We start from the raw sequence: 18965 nt of genomic DNA, 5'->3' as shown, positions 1-18965 counted from the left end.
AGGAGCTGCCCCAGAGTGGGCCCTGCCTTGCTCCAGCGCCCGGGCTCCCATGTGGGGCCTCTACCTTGGACCCCTGGTCCCAATCACTGAACCTGGCTTCCCTCTGTGGTCCCCGATTTACCATCCCCCTGAAGCCCTTTGTTCTCTCGCATTCCTGGCCCCTGGCTTTCCCTTCTTCCCAAGCCCTGTCTTCCCAGCCTTCCCTTCTCCCTCTCCTCCACTCGGGTCCTCACTATGCCAACCCAGTTGCCCAATTGGCGTTTCATCCCACAGGCTGGAGCAGGGCTGCAGAAGCCTGAGCTGAGATTTGGGCCATGCCTCTGACCCTCCCAGGTGGGGCTGTGCCTTCCAGCTCACCCTGACGCCCTCTGCCCAAAACTCAGCGGCCACCAAGCCTGGGCCACGCTCTTCCACTTCCCCTGCCATCGTCAAGGTGGGCAATACAGCATGGAGGATCAGAGTGCCAACTTTAGAGCCAGATGGCCTGGGCTCCGCTACTTTACCAGCTGTGCACCTTTGGGCAATAGTTTAACCTCTCTGTGCCCCAACATTCTCACCTGTGACACAGTGCTAACAAATGTGCCGCTCAGAGGATCACTGCCAGGAAGTTGCGGGTGACTGTGTTACAGGATCCTCTCTGCCTATCTGGAGACCCTCCTTTCTACTCCCTGGACTCCCTCATATAAATGGACGCCCTTGGCCCCCGTCCATCTCCTGTCAGAGTTCCACCAATTAAGTATAAACTGCGGGAAAGCGCTGACCCTGTCACCCATCTTTTCTTCTCTCTTCTCTATTATCCAGAGCTTTCCCTACCCTTGGAGTGACAGCTCAAGTTCCATTTTTTTTTTTCCAGAACCTTCTCCGGGCCCTCTAACTGGCCTGCTGAGCTCTCTCTCTCTGAGGCCGCTCTGCCTTGATGGTCAGGAGTGCTCCGTGGGAGAACTATTTCTCCTTTCATTTTGCCCAAGTGGAAATGAACTTCCTATATGGAATACAGGACCTCGTCATTATTTATCTTTATTTCTGTGCCCTCAGTAAAAATAAAGACGGGAACTGTACAGATGCTGCTGACCTCCTGCCCAGATTCCCTTGACTAGGTCAGTCAGTCGTGCTGTGTTGATCACGGATCACAGCTACCCCTTCTCCAGAGAAGTGCACAGGGCACAGGGCCTGGGGAGCTATGCTCCCTCAGCCCACCCCTGCAGCCCACAGCTGGTGACCCCCTGAACAGGCAGACACAAGGCCAGCCCCCCTGCTCTAAGTGGAACCAGCTCTGTGGAGCCGCTCATGCCAGAGCTTCCTGTGGGATCAACGTGAAGTTAGTCTCCAGCTACAACCGCATCTTTGCTTAGTCTACTGTCTTCCTACCCCATCCTACTGTCCTCATCCCCTTCCCCTGAGAGCCACCCCCCCAGTAAATCCTAGAACAAGAATCCCTCTCAGGCTCTGCTGCTGAGGAACCTGACCTAGGACGCTAGTTAACCTGTACTTGCTTTGTACTAGACACTATTCTGAGCATTTTACTGATATTAGTAAGTTCAGAGCACATCCATTAATAATGAACATAGATCTATGACTTTTATATTTCTGTAACCCCTACAACTCAGCGAATTCCTGCTGGCTGGCAGGTGATACAACAGCCTTCTATCATTCTGGCTCCTCTCTTGTCCATACTCTCTTCTGGTAGAATTCTGATCTTCCTCAACTCCTTCACTCTCCCTGACTGTGGATTGAGTGGGGCTGACCCATTCCCCAGGTTCAGAGATGGGCACATGACCCAGACCTTGCCAATCAGGGCATTCCATTTCTATGTCCACAGTCATGGGCTCAGGGATGGGCACATGATCCATGCCAGGCCAGTAAAACTCAATTCCTGTCATTTCACTGAACCTATTGGGAAAGAGAAGTTTTCTTCCCACCGGGGTTGCTTATTTGGGAGGATGGGAGTCCAGGGCTACCTGCAGCCATCTTGCCACCGTGAGGAAAACCTGCCCCCAAGCAAAACCATCAGGGAAGAAAGTAGAGCCAGAACACCTAGAGAGACATGGATTCCTGTTACCAAGCAAGCATATGGATCCAGCCATCCCACCCTTTTAGTTTTAGGCCAATAAATTCTCTTTTCTGCTTAATCCAGTGTGAGTCAGATTTTGTTTACTCTCACTGAAATTATCCTGACTAGCATGGATTGATTTCTTAACAGGATACCAATGAACATTTATGGGAACACTCTTACGTAACAGGGCCACCCCGTTCATGTTACATTCATTTCATTACCTCATAAATTTTCAAAATCGCTTTGCCAAAATCACTTAAGAACGGTAGTGAATGAACACCACATATGTCACGGAAGAATTTTCAAAAAGTGGTGTTCCCCCATATGCTTTTTAGTTCTAACATTTAAAAAATCATTCTTCACGATAAGTTTAAGTTGCTGCAAAGGACGTAATTACTCCCATACTGTAGGTATTGACATTTTCAAATAAAACTCGTACATCACTTTTTCAGTTATGAAGTTCTACTTACGCAAGATGAATACATCCTGGAGATCTGCCTGCCCTGCAACATTGTGCTTATGGTTAACTGTTCTGTGTTGTACACATAAAAATTTGTTAAGAGGGTAGATCTCATGATAAGTGTTCTTACCGCAAACAAACAAACAAATAAAATCTCTCAGATCACTTTTTTTAAATCTCAGATCACTTTTAAATGCATGTTGTGGCACCTTAATACCCCAGTGATTTAATGCCCATCATGATCCATTTACAAAATAGTGAACAAACCCTTTTAACGGTCAGAAATTTCGCATCATTCCTTTCCTCCTTCAACTTGTGTTTCTGTTCCACGTATCTATGGAGTTCTACCCAAATATATGTTAGAAGAGCTTTTGTTGATCACCCATCATTTCTCTCCAACAAAATTGTATACATCTACATATTTTCAATTTCCTATGATCATAAGGCTGTAAGGTTTAAATTTTCTTTCATTTGTATTACTGTACAATTACAGTGATCAGTAGTATACAATCAATTAAAACAACAAATATACTGACAATTATAAAACATAAAAAGTAACTTTATTAGAAATATGTATCTTAATGAGATGGATGATTTTTTGGTGACACTGAGTTTGTCTTGCTGGTAACAAAAATAACTTAGTGCTAGAATGAAGCAGGCTTTGGCATCAACTCTATCCCCACTTTTCATATAGAAAACTACTGTGGAAAACTACTCAGCAATAAAAAAAAATTGATTCATGGAACAACTTGGATGAATTTCAAGGGCATTATGACTCAAAAAAGCCAATCTCAAAAAGTCAGATACTGTATGATGCCATTTATATAACACTCTTGAAAGGTCAATATTCAGAGACAGAGAACAAATTAGTGGTCACCAGGGGGTAGCGATGGTGGGGGGGAGGGGTGGATGTGAGAATAAAGGAGCAGCGCCAGGAAGGTCTTTGTGGCGATGGCATAGTTCTATACTTTGATTGTAGTGGTGGTTCTGTGAACCTACACACGTGATAAAATGGTAAAAGCTATTCACACACACACTGCACCGGTATCAGTTTCCTGGCTTTGATATTATACTGCAGCTACAGAAGATTAACCATTGAGGGAAGCTGGTTGAAGGGTATGTCGGACCTCTGTATTATCTTTGCAACCTCCTGTAAATCTATAATTATCTCATACTTTTTATTTTTTTAATTTTGTTTATTCATTCATTCATTCATTCATTTTTTTGGCTGTGCGGCCTGGCTTGCAGGATCTTAGTTCCCCGACCAGGGATTGAACCTGGGCCCACAATGGTGAAAGCACAGTGTCCTAACCACTAGACTGCCAGGAAATTCCCTCTAGTACTTTTTTTTTTTAAAAAGATACATGCTCAGAGAAACTGGCTGGCTTCACATAAATCAGAAGATGGTCTGGAAGGAGTTTTGTTACGGCCATGTCTTTCAATTCTTTAAATTTCTTCAGCATACTATGCCAGAAATCATTTAGTCATCTTTCATCAAATTTCATTTTAACGCTGTATTAATGGGCAATTCAATTAGGTCCTCCTGTAATTTTGTTTCAAACAATGCATGAGAAACGACCTGATTCATCAGGACTCGTGACTCAGTCCTCAGTCACTTCTCTTGCGTCCACAGAGATACTGCCATTTCCCTTTTGTTGGGTGCCCCAGAACACCAAAAATGTGCCGAAGGACGGGACACTTTAGTGAGACTGAGGGTGGGTGACAGGGACGCTTCCTCTGTAAAGTGGGAGAAGATTAATTATAAAGAGGGAGGGAGACTGAAAACCAGCTTGGCGCTGCATCCACCCTAGTTGTCAGGTGGACCAACCTTGGAAAAGATAGTAAATGGAAGTTGAGGCTCTGGAAACTGTCTCTTCCTTTGGAAAGTTATCAAGACACGCCATCACCCCGGGGTGAAGCCAGACCCCATTCAAAGATCCTATTAATAGTTCAGTTTTTATATCAGAGGAAAGCTAAGAGCAGTTAAGTCATTCACCTGACAGCACCCAGCAAGCCAATGAACTGGAATTGGCTTGAACTCAGGTGACTAACTCCATTTTCTTTCAACCACACTGTCTTATGCAAAGAAGGTTTCTGTATTTTCCCTAGTTATCACATGGGTAAGTGCAAAATCAGGCATTTGTGGGCTTCAGAATTTGCCTTGTATGTTACAGTTTCGAACACTGTTAATACTACCTTCTGAGCACACAAGTTCTGGAAAAGATAGGTTGTACAAGAATACAAAGAAAACATTAATCATTAATTTCCTCCTTACCGCCCCCCGCCAAGAAATCCAGCTTCAATTGTCACAGAATTGTTGCATTGTGACCAGCAGGTGGCACCACCACCTCACAGTTGTCTTGGTGACCAAGTTGATTGCTGACTCATTGATTTGGGGAAAATTCCATTTTGTCCTCAGCAGTAGATTAGGGTGAAATGGAAACAACGTTTGCAGCTCTTTCCTTCTCTCCCACTTTGGCTTCTTCATGTTTTTTCCCCCTCAAAGATGGGCAGCGTCAACATCTAGCTCTAGCTGATTTGGTTTCCTTGGAATTTCACATCTTTGGTGCCTAAGAGGAGTTTAGCCTGTAGTTTTGGCTGTGACTAGGTGAAGAATAAATATGTTGTAAAAACTCACCGAGCACTTTGCTTGGATCGCCTCATTTAATCCTTGCAGTACGACGAGGAGGCAAGTTCTGTTTTGATAACAGTGGTTCAGGCCTGGGACACCTGGATTCTGTTTTATTGTTTTGGGAAATGTTCATAAAATGTTACATCATCAGTTTTTCTCATTGGAAGTTTATTATTTACAAACCCTTCTTGGATAATGTGGTCTGTTCTGGGTGACTACAATAAAATGGGATGAAGATCAAATGATCCATAACTATATATATGATAATTTCATTTATAACTATTAAACACACATATAATATTTATATTTATTATATAAATATATACGTGTATGTGTGTGGTATACGCTGTGTGTGAGGCCAGTGGGTACCAATCCTCACCAACTCACCTGGCTTAAAGGAGATGTGTACATGGCTCCTTTCCAGATGAAATGCTGTTACTAAATATCACTATATGGCAAAAGATTACCAAACCCAGTAATTAGATTAATCCGGTGTTACCCAGCTAAACCCCTTACCATGCAAATAAAGATATCATGATCCAAAGAAGTGATGATTCACTTAAGACACACAGTAGCAGCAGTGGCACAGCCCTGATTCCCTGTCCCTATAGCAGAGTTCCTTCCAGATATACAGCTCTGACCTGTGGATTTAAAAAAAAAAATTCTGAATACAGGCTTCTCATTTATCTCTCATTTATCTCTTGATAAATGTCATCTTCCTGATTTGGGCTTTGTGACAGTTTAGATTTCCTTTTAAATATTAAATCTGTCATCTAACTAATTGATAATCTATCAAATGTTGTGCTATTTACAACTTTGATAATGTCTTCTATGTTCTCTTCTACGTGGCCAGGTTTGAGGACAGACCATTCACAAATGTCATTTAGGGTCATACTGACTCATTAAACCCAGGACTGGCTACATAATTTGTGGGGTCCAGTGCAAAATGAAAATACATGGCCTCTTGTTCAAAACTTTAGAGTTTCGAGACAGAGACCAGAGAGCACTAAACAAAGTGTGGGCCCTTCTGAGTGTGAAACTCTGCAAGACTACACAGATCACACAGTCATGAAACCAGCTCTGATTAAGCTTCTTTGGTTTTAATCATCCAGCATGCTACAAATTGCATTCTTTAAAGTACGTCCATTGGAATTGCTTCCAGCTGTGAATAACAAAAATCCCCACAAACAATGGCTTAAGCAAGTAAGTTTTCCTTTTTCCACGTAATGAAAGATCCAGAGGCAGATAAAGGACTTCTGCCCTTCTCTCTCCCTTTCCCACTCTCTTTACAGGCCAGCTTTGTCCTCCTGACACAGGATAGCTGCAGAATCTCAAACCATCATATCCACATTCCCGCTGGGAAGAATGAGGCATGGCACAGAGTCTTCTCCTCTTAAGCGTTTGCCTTTTTAATTCAGGAAGTGAAAACCTCTTCAGGGGTTTCTGCCTACATCTCCTTGACCAGAACTCTCACGTGGCCATTTAGATGCAAGGGAGGCTGGGAATTAGTGTCCCACTGTCCAGCCTCAAGTCGAGAAAGGGGTGGAAATGGGTGTGGGAAGTATTTCAATGATCTATTGCTGCAGAACAACTACCCCAAAACGTCGTGGCTTAAAGCAAGCATTTTATTAAATCTCATGACTGGAAGTCAGGCATTTGGGTGGGGCTCAGCTGGGTGATACTGATGGGGGTCACTTGGTAGCTGAGTCTGTGCAAAGAGTCCAAAACAGCTTCTCTCACATATCTGGCATGTCGGTGGGGATGGCTGGGAGGCTGAGTTCAGCTGGGGGATTCTACACGTGGCCTTTCCAGCATGGCGCTCTCAAGTGGTCAAACTTCTTACATGGCAGCTCGGAGCTCCCAGAAGGTGTTCCCAGAGAGTGTTCCAGCATCAGAGCAGAAATTGCGCAGCCTTTATGACTAGGGTTTGCAATTCCAGAGAGTCACTTGCATTGGACTCCTTTTTTTTTTTTCAGAGTATAGTTCATTTACAATATTGCATTACTTTCTGCTGTACAGCAAAGTGTATCAGTTATACATATACCTATATCCACTCTTTTTTAGATTCTTTTCCCTTAGAGATCACTACAGAGTACTGAGAAGAGTTCCCTGTGCTATACAGTAGTAGGTCCTTATTAGTTATCTATTTTATATATAGTAGTGTGTATATTTCTATCCCAGTCTCCCAATTTATCCCTCCCCCCCGCCTCCCCACCCCCCAGTAACCGTAATTTTGTTTTCTACATCTTAATCAAACCTGTCTAGATCCAAAAGAGAAGACATAGACCCAGCAGTGTAGTGAAGCCAGCTTAGATTGGCCAGCAACATTTTCAAAAATTTTGCAAGTTGGTTGTCAAACACAGACTTGAAATAAGTCACAGTGGGAGTATTTACACCACAGAAATTGGCAAACACTACAAATCAGGACTTTTTCCCTCAGAAAGCCAGTTGTTAAGCATTTAGTGGCATAACACTGCTTAGAACTCACCTCTCTACCCGGAAAGTATCAAAACATTTGCATCCACAGCAAGCCAACCTCAGTATCCTTCAGATAAGCTTTCTTTGGTCCTACCCACATTTCTGTGTGGTCCACAAGGGTATCATGAAAGATCTTGTCGAATGCTTTCTACAATCTATGACCCACTAGTCTAGTAACTCCATACAAAGACAAAATTCAGATGTTTCGGGCTCAGCTTGTTCTAAAAGAACCAGTGCAAGCTCCTAGCATCACCACTTTCTTTCCACGTCCTCAGTTACTTGTTCTAGAATTTTTTTTCAGGAATTATTTTGGTATGTAATTTCTGAAAGCCTCCTCTTTAATTTTTCCTTTCTTGAAAATTAAGATAAACTTTTTTTAAACTTTTAAGTGTGTGGTATAATACACGTACAGAAAAGGGCATAAAATATAAATACTGATTGATAAATAACTACAGATCGAAAATTCCTGGAACTACCCACAATCAGTAAGCTGAATGTCAGGAGAATCCCAGAAACCCACTATGTGTCTCTCCCAAGAGGAATCCCCTCCTTCCCCTTGGGGAACCTCTTTTCTGGCTTTAGTGGAATTTAGTCCCCTGTTTTCTTCATAGTTCCAGCAATTTTCTGTGTATTCCTAAGTCACATTGTTGAACTATTGAGTGTTCTAGGAATGGAACCAGACTGTATGGATAACTGGGAAAAACTTTGCCCAAATCTGACCTTTTAGTGCTTCTTTCTTTCGCCACAGTTTATCAAAGATTAATGAGATTGATTTCACAACCATAGTTGTATAATCTTTCAGAAAATTTTGGGCCCAAACTGTCTAAATCATGGATGTGGTATCATGAGATTTCATCAGTATTCTTCAAAATGTTAACTTCTCAGGAAATAAGAGATTGAAAATTTAAATACGGTTTCTGCTGAGCTCTCCTCTATCAAATCTACGTAGAGAAAAGAAAAATAATTGTTACAAATATTACAGTATATGTAAAACTTCATCTATAAATAATGTATAAAATATTATACATAGTTACAGATATTACACAACACTGTTTATATTTGCATTCTACCCATATTTAGCCCTCCAGTTCCCACCCTGTGTTTTATGTGCTTCTCAGTGGGGCTGTGTTGACAAGATGCTCTCTTCTCGACTAGGCGTTCACCTTGGGCCCCCCCCAGCCCCTCAGTTTTAGCAAGAATCCTACTAAGTAACTGTATTTATTTGTTTAATTGAAGTATAGTTGATTTACAGTGTTGTGTTAATTTCTGCTGTACAGCAAAGTGATTTGGTTTTATATATATATAAACACACACACATATATATATACACACACATATATATACACATACATATATATATTCTTTTTTTAATATTCTTTTCCATTATGGTTTATCACAGGATAGTGAATATAGTTCCCTGTGCTGCACAGTAGGACCTTGTTGTTTGTCCATTCTATATATAATAGCTTACATCTGCTGACCCCAGCCTCCCACTCCATCCCTCCCCCTGGCAACCACCAGTCTGTTCTCCGTGTCTATGTGTGTCTGCTTCTGTTTCATAGATAAGTTCATTTATGTCCTATTTTTGATTCCACATATAAGTGATATCATATGGTATTTGTCTTTCTCTTTCTGACTCACTTCACTTCTACTACGTCACTTTAAAGAGAATCCCTCACCCTTGATATCTGATCAATTTCCTCATCTCCAAACTTTCATGTGTAAGTCCTCGCCCTGCCTTTAGCAAGAACGCTGTTCAGTCAGTTTAGCAAGGATCCCTCTACCCTGATGTTTCCTCTCAGTAATTTTCCACGCACTGGCCTGGTCACCCTGCTCCTTGGCTATAAATCCCCCCTTTGTCCCTGTTGTGCTTGGAGTTGAACCCCATCTGTCTCCCCTGTGGCTCCTCATTGGAGTAATTTTTCCTTTAACGCCTTCTTAAATCCAGGTGTCATCCGTGGTGTTAGCTGATCTCTGCTTCTCTCGTCTTACTCATAAGCATTGAAATGCCAATTTTTCTTCTCCTCAAGGCCCACTGCTTAACCTTGGTGTCGTTAAAAAAATAAACAAAAAAATCCTAGTGTTTCTCAGCCTATTTCAGCCAGTCTCGCACCTGGAAACCTGCAAGGGCCCTGAAGGAGGGGGAGAGAAATCAGCCTCCACCCCAGGCCGGCCATCTGTCCCCCCACATCCCCGCTGACAGCCTCATTGCACACACACACACACGCACGCACACACACACACACACCCCTTGCCTACTCTCCTGATAAATGCCCTGCACAGAGGGGTGAGGAATGTGGGCCACCCCAGATCTCTCAGGATTCCCTCAGAGACTGAGCTATTTTATCGCAAAGCCGTTGGTGACCCTACAGTATCTTCTGCACTTTACTAGGTTCCCCATTTCACACTTTATTCTGTTACACGCCAGAGACCTTTAACAGAGACTGAAACTCTATTCTGTGTGAGGCGCTATGTGCAGGTGCCCTGGTGAATGAAAAAGGATGACAACACAAGAAGATAATTCATCACGTAGTAAAAGAAGGAACAGCAAATCTTTCTCCCTTCAAACAACCACGTGAAATGTTCAAAACCAAACAAGCAGTTCATGGTCGAGGGGGGGCTGGGGGGAACCTTCTGCCCTAAAATACGAGTCCCAGGGAGACTGAGGTCTCTAAGAGGATACGGTGTGACTTGGGGGCCTGAGGGGACTTGGCTGAGCCTGGCTGGTGGGGGACAGGAGGGCACTCCTGTGTGAGGGGGCAGCTTGAATCAGTGTGTGGAGACCCGGCTCTCCTCCCTCCCGCCCACCCCCAGCCTCTTCTTCCCCCGTATCCCATGTTGTATTAGTTTGCTGGGGCTGCCACAGACTGGATGCCTTCAACTACAGAAACTTATTTTCTCACAGTTCTGGAGGCTAAAGTCCGAGATCAAGGTGGCGGCAGGTTTGGTTTCTTCTGAAGTCTCTCTCCTTGGCTTGTAGATGGCCGCCTTGCTGTGTCCTCACGTGGTCTTTCTTTTGTATACATGCATCCCTGCTGCTTCTCGGTGTGTCTGTGTGTCCTAATCTCCTCTTCTTATAAGGACACGAGTTATCTTGGATCAGGGCCCACACATATGACTTCATTTTACCTTAATCGCCTCTTTCAAGGCTCCTTCTCCATAGACAGTCACATTCGGAGGCGCTAGGGGTTAGAACTCTGGCCTATGAATGTTGAGGGGACACAATTCAGCCCATAACACCTATCTTGGTCAGTGGTGTCACCATTCAAGACCACGAGGCAACAAACATGAGAAAAGTTGAAAAAACCTGGATCCTTGAAGACACCAGTGTCCTTGTTAGATGAACAATACATGTACTTGTGGTTTAAGTCACTGCCAGTCAGGTGTTTTGCCACTTGAAGGAAAGCGTTCCTGCCTGGTACATTTCTCCTGCATCTTGCACAGTACCTAGCATACAGCAAGCATTCAATAAGTATGTGCAAACAAAGGAACTCTCCTGCTTCAAAGCCTTCAGGAGCTCTGCATCCCCTTTTATGAGGCTGAAACTCCTTAGCAGATCATATGAGACCTGCTTCCTGCTCAACATCTGGTCTCATCCCACGTCTCCAGCTTTCACTCTCTCTCCACCCCTCCCTTGGGCAGAGTCAATCTTTTTTTTTTTTTTTTTTTTGCGGTACACGGGCCTCTCACTGTTGTGGCCTCTCCCGTTGCGGAGCACAGGCTCCGGATGCGCAGGCTCAGCGGCCATGGCTTACGGGCCCAGCCGCTCCGCGGCATGTGGGATCTTCCCGGACCGGGGCACGAACCCGCGTCCCCTGCATTGGCAGGCGGACTCTCAACCACTGCGCCACCAGGGAAGCCCCAGAGTCAATCTTTTTGCTGCATATAATTAATCGAGATGGGGGCAGGGAGAACCAACAAAAGAGCAGAGGGCCGAGTGCATTCCCAGGGCTTGGGGAGGCAGAGAGAGGTGCGTGTGAATGACTCGGAGGCGATGCAGCCCTAGAGCAGGAGGGGACAAGGGTGGGGAGGTCTTCAAAGCAGGGCTGGAAAGACCAAAGCTTGGATGAGCGATTAGGAGGTCCTTGAAGAGACACAGGAAGAAGGAAACACAAGGTCAAGGAAAGATTACTTTCTTTTCACAAAACCAGGAACCATGGTGAACTGGGCTGCCATAACAAAGTACCACAAACTAGGTGGATTCAAACAACAAACATTTATTCTCTTGCAGATCTGGAGGCCAGAAGTCCAAAATCAAGGTGTCATTTGACAGAGTTGATTCCTTCTTGGAGGCTCAAAGGAAACTCTGTTCCATGTCTCTCTCGTAGCTTACGGTAGTTGCCAGAAATGCTTGATGTTCCTAGGCTTTTAGCTACATAATTCCAATCTCTGCCCCCACTGCCACATACTGTCTTCCTACTATGTGTTTCCATCTCTGTGTTTCTTCTGTTCTTCTCACGAGGACATCAGTCATATTGGGTTAAGGATCAACCCCACTCTACTATGACCTCGTCTTAATTTACATCTTTTCTTTTTTTGGCCTGCAGCTTGTGGAATCTTAGTTCCCTGACCTGGGCCCCTGGCAGTGAAAGCAATGAGTCCTAATCACTGGACCACCAGGGAATTCCCTTAATTTATATCTGAATCACACAGGCAAAGACTGCATTTCCAAATAACGTCACATTCACCCGTGCCAAAATCTGTGTTGATTTGCTAGAGCCACCATAACAGAGCACCATAAATTTTGTGGCTTCAACAGCAGAAGTTTATTGGCCTTATGGTTCTGGAGGCTAGAAGTCCAAAATCAAGATGTCAGCAGCGTTGGTTCCTCCTGAGGGCCGTGAGGGAGCAGCTGCTCCGTGGCTCTGTCCTCCGCTTGTAGATGGCCATCTTCTCTCTGTGTCTCTCCACATCGTCTTCCCTCCATGCTTGTCAGGATCCAACGTAGCCTTTTGTGGGACACAACTAGACCTTCAGCGGTCCTTCGGCATGGACGTTCACGCTAAGGGGACGTTCCGAAGGCTAGCAGCTGACCACCTGAGAGCTCTGTGAAGGCGAGGGTGGGGAGTTATCATTACATTTTTTTAAAACATCTTTTTTTTTTTACGGTACGCGGGCTTCTCACCGTTGTGGCCTCTCCCGTTGCGGAGCACAGGCTCCGGATGCGCAGGCTCAGCGGCCATGGCTCACGGGCCCAGCCGCTCCGCGGCATGTGGGATCTTCCCGGACCGGGGCACGAACCCGTGTCCCCTGCATCGGCAGGCGGACTCTCAACCACTGCGCCACCAGGGAAGCCCTGCTGTTCCTTTCTTTACTACGCAATGAGCTATCTTCTTATGTCTTAGTTTTTATTCTCCATAGCACGTGACACAGTCCATCATATGGAATAGGGTCTCAGTAAAGGTCCATGGAGTGTAATGGGTTTTATTTTCTGTGTACCCCAGGCAGCAGGGCCAGTGCCTGGCGTTTATAGCAGAGGATATGGTACAGGTTGGTAATTGGGAGGCTAGACTTTCATATTGGACAGACTGGGTGCAAATCCCAGCTTTGCCTTGTTTTGGCTCTATGACCCTGGATATTAACCCCCCTAAGCCTCTATTTGCTCATCTGTAGAATGGGAACCATAAGAATATCTACCCCATGTGGTGGTTTTGAGGAAAAAAATTATTTAGTGCAGATATTCAGCACTGTGCGTGGCTCATGGCAAGTGCTTACTAAGTGCTGACCCCTGGTGGGCACACATGAAAGTGTATTGACTTGAACTGCGGAGCAGCACAATATTCCCAGTCCAGAATACCTTTCAGCATTTCAGCGCGCATCGTAGAACATGGGGCAGTGCCTGGCTTTTCTTCTGCCGAGTCCAGCCCTAACATAACTTGCCGAGCCATAAGGCACACTAGATAACTTTCCCACAACGGCTGTAAGCAGGAACATCAGAGGAAGCTCCTGGGCTTTATTCATCTGAAGGCAGTGATCATCTAATGCAAAGGTTCATTTCCATGGTTACGAACTTTGCTTTGGTTTGTTTGATCTTGGAATCCAGGTCTCCTTGTTACTGCATCTGATTCACAATTCAACTTAAAGAGAAAAAACGTCAGAGGGAGGGAGGGAGAGCTGCTTGGCAGGAGACACAATAGAGTGAGTGGGTGGGGCCTTGTCTACCTAATAGCCCCAAAGAGTGGGTGGAGAACCTGCATTTGTTCTGCATCCTTGGCAAGTCAGAACACGGAGAGGAATGATGTGAGTCCATGGCAGGATTCCACTGGCTGTGGCAAACAGAGGGCAGAGGGAGCTCACAGATAAGCCATTTACGTTCCCAACAGAGGCTGAGCAGATTCCTCACCTGCTCCCCACTGCCCCCCACCCCCCGCCCCCGCCCAAACTTTGCAGGACTCTGTTGAGCCTGGGTACACAGAACGCCTGGCCGAATAGTCTTAGGGTCAACCCCAGATCAAAACGAACCTTGGCTTCCAAAAGGCAAAAGATGAAAAAGGCTGGCAAAAGGGCTTGCCTTGCAAAAGGGTGCTGGCTCCAGACCCTACACTGGCACCTAAAAACATCCTCATCACCTCCAGGTAGAAGAAAGTGATTGGAGCTTGGGGAGGAGGGTCTCTGCTACACGGGGTTGACTCTGAGATTTCCTGGAAGTGTGGCGGACAGTGGGGAGAGGAGTAAAGGTTGATGGGGCAAAATACAGCTAGTTGGTTACAATCCTCTCACTATTTATTTATTTGTTTGTTTATTTATTTATTGGCCACAGGATCCTAGTTTCCCGATGAGGGATCGAACCTGGGACCCTGGCAGTGAGAGCACCAAGTCCCAACCACTGGACCGCCAGGGAATTCCCACAATCCTCTCACATTTTAAATTATGATGAGTTACCGGGACTTCGTGGTGGTCCAGTGGTAAAGAATCCACCTTCCAATGCCGGGGACATGGGTTCAATCCCTGGTCAGGGAACTAAGATCCCACATGCCTCGGGGCACCTAAGCCCTTGCACCACAACTACAGAGCCCACGCACCCTGGAGCCTGCACGCCACAACTAGAAGAGAAGCCCTCACGCCACAACTAGAGAGAAGCCCTCGTGCCGCAACAAAAGACCCCGCATGTCTCAACGAAGATTCTGCATGCCTCAACGAAGATCCTGTGTGCCTCAACTAAGACCTGACACAGCCAAAAATAAATTAATAAATAAATCTTAAGAAAAATAAAGAGTTATCATTTCTGACATCTGCTTTATGTCAGGCCCCAAATGAGGTGATTTCCTTATGTTATTTCTGGTCCTTAACAACTCTCAAGGTGGACCACATGGGTCCATTTATCTATGACTGTGAAATAAACCAACCCAAAGTAAGTGACGTGAAACCACAGCCACTTTATTATGCTTGCAGATTCTCTGGGTCAGAATTTGGAAAGAGCGGCCTGGGGACAGCTTGTCTTTGTTCTACGATGTCTGGGGCCTTAGCTGACATGTTCCAGCACCAATCCTCCGATACCAAGTGGTGTCCTAAAATACAATTCAGTTCTGACACTAACTACCTGGGGTGAGCACGGACGCCACAAGTTGAGAGCAGAGTGCTTCACAAGAGTGGCCCCACTTCATCAGACACCAGCCATAAACCCACCTGCACTTCTGTTGAGCCAGTTACAAATTCGATGCTTCCCACAATGCCCACAGGTTTGATAATTAATTAGAATTATTCACCGAACTCAGGAAAGTGCTATATTGACAATTACTATTTTATTATAAAGGATACAAATGAACAACCAGATGAAGAGGTACACAGGGCGAGGTCTGGGTGGGTCCTGAGCACAGGAACTTCTGTCCCCATGGAGTCAGGGTGCACCACCCTCCGAGGAGATAGAGATGGTCGCCACCCTGGATGCTTTCCCCAGCCTCAATGTCCACAGTTTTTATCGACGTTTAATTATGTAGACTTGACTGATGAAGCCGTTGGCCTGTGATTGCACGCAATCTCCAGCCCCCCTTCACTCCCTGGAGGATGGTGGGTGAGGCTGAAAGTCCTCGCCCTCTAATCACTTAGTCTTTCTGGTGAGCAGCCACTCCAGGGACTTATGAAATCTGAGCCAGGAACTATGGACAAAGACCAAATATATTTCTGAGTACATGACAGAGTCATTGAACCTCTGAGTCTGAGTAACCTATTTTTTTTTTAAATTTATTTTATTGAAGTATAGTTGACTTACAATGGTGTGTTAATTTCTGCTGTACAGCAAAGTGATTCAGTTATACATATATATACACATTGTTTTTCATACTTTTTTCTCTTATGGTTTACCACAGGATATTGAATATAGTTCTGTGCACTCTACGGTTTATCCATTCTGTATATAACAGTTTGGGGACTTCCCTGATAGCGCAGTGGTTAAGAATCCTCCTGCCAGTGCAGGGGACACGGGTTTGAGCCCTGGCCCAGGAAGATCCCACATGCCGCGGAGCAACTAAGCCCATGCACCACAACTACTGAGTCTGTGCTCTAGAGCCCTCGAGCCACAGCTGCTGAAGCCTGCACACCACAACTACTGAGCCCGCATGCCACAACTACTGATGCCTGTGCACCTAGAGCCCATGCTCCACAAGAAAGAGAAGCCACGGTAATGAGAAGACCGTGCACCCCAACGAAGGGTAGCCCCCCTCGCTGCAACGAGAGAAAGCTCGCACCCAGCAATGAAGACCTAATGCAGCTGAAAATAAATAATTAATTAAAAAAGTAGTTTTCATCTGCTCACCCCAAACTCCCACTCCACCCCTCCTCCCCCTCCCCTCCCCCTTGGGAACCACAAGTCTGTTCTCTATGTCTATAAGTCTGTTTCTGTTCTACAGATAAGTTCATTTGTGTATATTCTAGATTCCTCATGTAAGTGATATCGTATATTTGTCTTTCTCTTTCTGACTTACTTCACTTAGTACGATAATCTCTAGGTCCATCCATGTTGCTGCAGATGGCATTATTTCATTCTTTTATGGCTGAGTAGTATTCCAGTGTAGATATGTACCGTATCTTCTTTAACCATTCATCTGTCGATGGGCATTTAGGTTGTTTTCATGTCTTGGTTATTGTGAATAGTGCTGCTGTGAACATAGGGGTGCATATCTTTTTTTGAATTATAGGTTTGTTCCGATATATGCCCAAGAGTGGGCTGGATCATAGCGTATGAGTTACCTTCTATGTGAATGAAGTGTTGCGGCAGAGGAATTTTCCAAAGATAACCTCAACGATGTCTCCCATTCCACATGCTCTTCTTTTTTTTTTTTTTTTTTGCGGTACGCGGGCCTCTCACTGTTGTGGCCTCTCCCATTGTGGAACACAGGCTCCGGACGCACAGGCTCAGCAACCATGGCTCACGGGCCCAGCCGCTCCGCGGCATGTGGGATCCTGCCGGACCGGGGCGCGAACCCATGCCCCCTGCACCGGCAGGCGGACTCTCAACCACTGCGCCACCAGGGAAGCCCCCACATGCTCTTCTTACAATGAGACTTTAACCCTCTTACCATCTAGAGGTGAACTTGAATCTCAGCAAAGGCAGAAGAGACACTATGTGACTTCCATGTCTATAAAAGGCAATACAGTTTCCTCCGGGCTCCCTCTCTTGGGTTATTTGCCCTTGGGACTTGCCATGCTGTAAGGAAGCCCAAACACATGAAGAGGCCTCATGGAGGTATCCCACTGACAGCCCCAGCTGAGGTCCCCCAGACAGTATCAACACTAGGCATGAGAGTGATGAGTCTTCAGATGATTCTGGCCCCAGCTATTGAGACTTCCCAGCTGTGGTATAATAATAAATATTGTATATGGTCTTTATCCCCATTCTTGGCACAGAACTTCAAAAACCCTTGGAATTTCCTAAGTGATATGAGTTTCTTTTTTATTCGAATGACTGACCCATTGTGGCCTCTAGCTAGCTTCGAGAAGGCAGTCACCAGAAAGACCAATCATGTAAAGTTTTTAGCCACCCATTCTCCAGGGAGAGAAGAGCTCTGTTAAAAACTCTTGAGGGACTTCCCTGGCGGTCCAGTGGTTAAGTCTCTGCGCTTCCACTGCAGGGGGCTTGGGTTCGATATTTAGCTAGGGAACTAAAGATCCCACATGCTGCGCGGCACGGCCAAAGGAAAATAAAATAAAAACTCTTGAACCACAAGATCTGGAGAACTTCCAGATTGCATCCCCATGTCAGGAGGGTAACACGCTCCAGCTCCACACTTGGACCCTTCCTGACTTAGTACCTCTTCATCTGGCTGTTCATTTGCATCCTTTACAATAAACCAGCAAACATAAGTTAAGTGTTTTCCTGAGTTCTGTGAGTCAATCTAGCAAATTACCAAATCTGGAGAGGGGGGCCATGAGAACCCGAAGTCTGTAGTTGGCCAGGCAGAAGTGTGGGTAGCCTGGACTCCCCATTTGCAGCTGGGTCTGAAGTGAGGGCAGTCTGAGCCCTTTAGCTTGCAGGTAAATGGTATCAGCCCTTTAACTCCAGGCAGACAGTATCAGCATTAAATTGAATTGTTGGTTGCACAGTTGATGCCAGTGAGCTGGTTGTTGATGTGGGAAAAACTTCACGCAGATTCCCCTGGGCCATAAGTTTCTAAGTGCTGGCTCTGAGATCTAAATCCAATCTACCTGGGTTCAAGGCACTCTATCTACATTATTGCACTGTGATACCAAAACCCCTAAAGTAAAATCCCTTTGCATATCAACTTCTCTCCTCTAGCGGCCAGCTAACCATCATCAGACCTGCCATGATCCCCTCGATGCTCCTTGATCCTCTTTTATCATCCTTTAAACCATTTATTCTCAAATTTTATTTCTGCCAAGAAACTGAGGACAGATGTGTTCCCATGAACAGTGCGCTCCCTTTGGGGTCCCAGTTCACAGGCTGTGGCACAGATGAGGGAGCTCCAGGGATGTTCTATGGCACTAATATTAATCCCACACTTTTTTCTTCACTCTAAAGCACACTGAGAGCACAAGTGGGGAGAGGGGACGCATTATTGGGATAACATTGCAATCCACCATAAAATGTATAAAAAATGAATCCTTTGCCACATTTGGTACTTAAATATTTTTCCTAATAATCACCAACCAGCCAGCTTTGCCACTGGCGGAGGCACCATGGTTCGGGTCCACAGCTTCAGACACTTGGATGTGGTAGACCTGCCATGTCAACAGGTAAATTTTCTTTCTACAAATCCAACTTGCAACCATCCCTATACTGGTTGTTTTATTGTTCACTCACTTTACATATTTTCCTTAAAACCTGAAGGTCTTTTATCAGATGCAATGTGGCTCTAACCTCCTTCTGTTCAACGGTTTTTATTCAG

The 18965-nt window shown here is 45.3% G+C and overlaps 1 protein-coding gene across 13 annotated transcripts in view; it reads left to right on the top strand.

The window, feature by feature from the left end:
- Nucleotides 1-18965, top strand: part of LOC137225380 (uncharacterized) — a 132457-nt gene that overhangs the window by 46100 nt on the left and 67392 nt on the right. The window contains exon 4 of one of the 13 annotated variants that reach the window (XM_067739334.1): nt 14384-15541. The exons of the other annotated variants lie outside the window; for them this stretch is intronic. Coding sequence (XP_067595435.1) covers nt 14384-14402 — 19 coding nt within the window. The 3' untranslated portion in view covers nt 14403-15541. Of the gene's footprint in view, nt 1-14383; nt 15542-18965 lie in introns of those variants that run through there. 13 annotated transcript variants of the gene reach the window in all.

Source organism: Pseudorca crassidens, chromosome 5, assembly GCF_039906515.1.
Source record: "Pseudorca crassidens isolate mPseCra1 chromosome 5, mPseCra1.hap1, whole genome shotgun sequence".
Classification (NCBI taxonomy): Eukaryota; Metazoa; Chordata; class Mammalia; order Artiodactyla; family Delphinidae; genus Pseudorca; species Pseudorca crassidens.
This window is presented reverse-complemented; position numbering and strand designations above follow the sequence as displayed.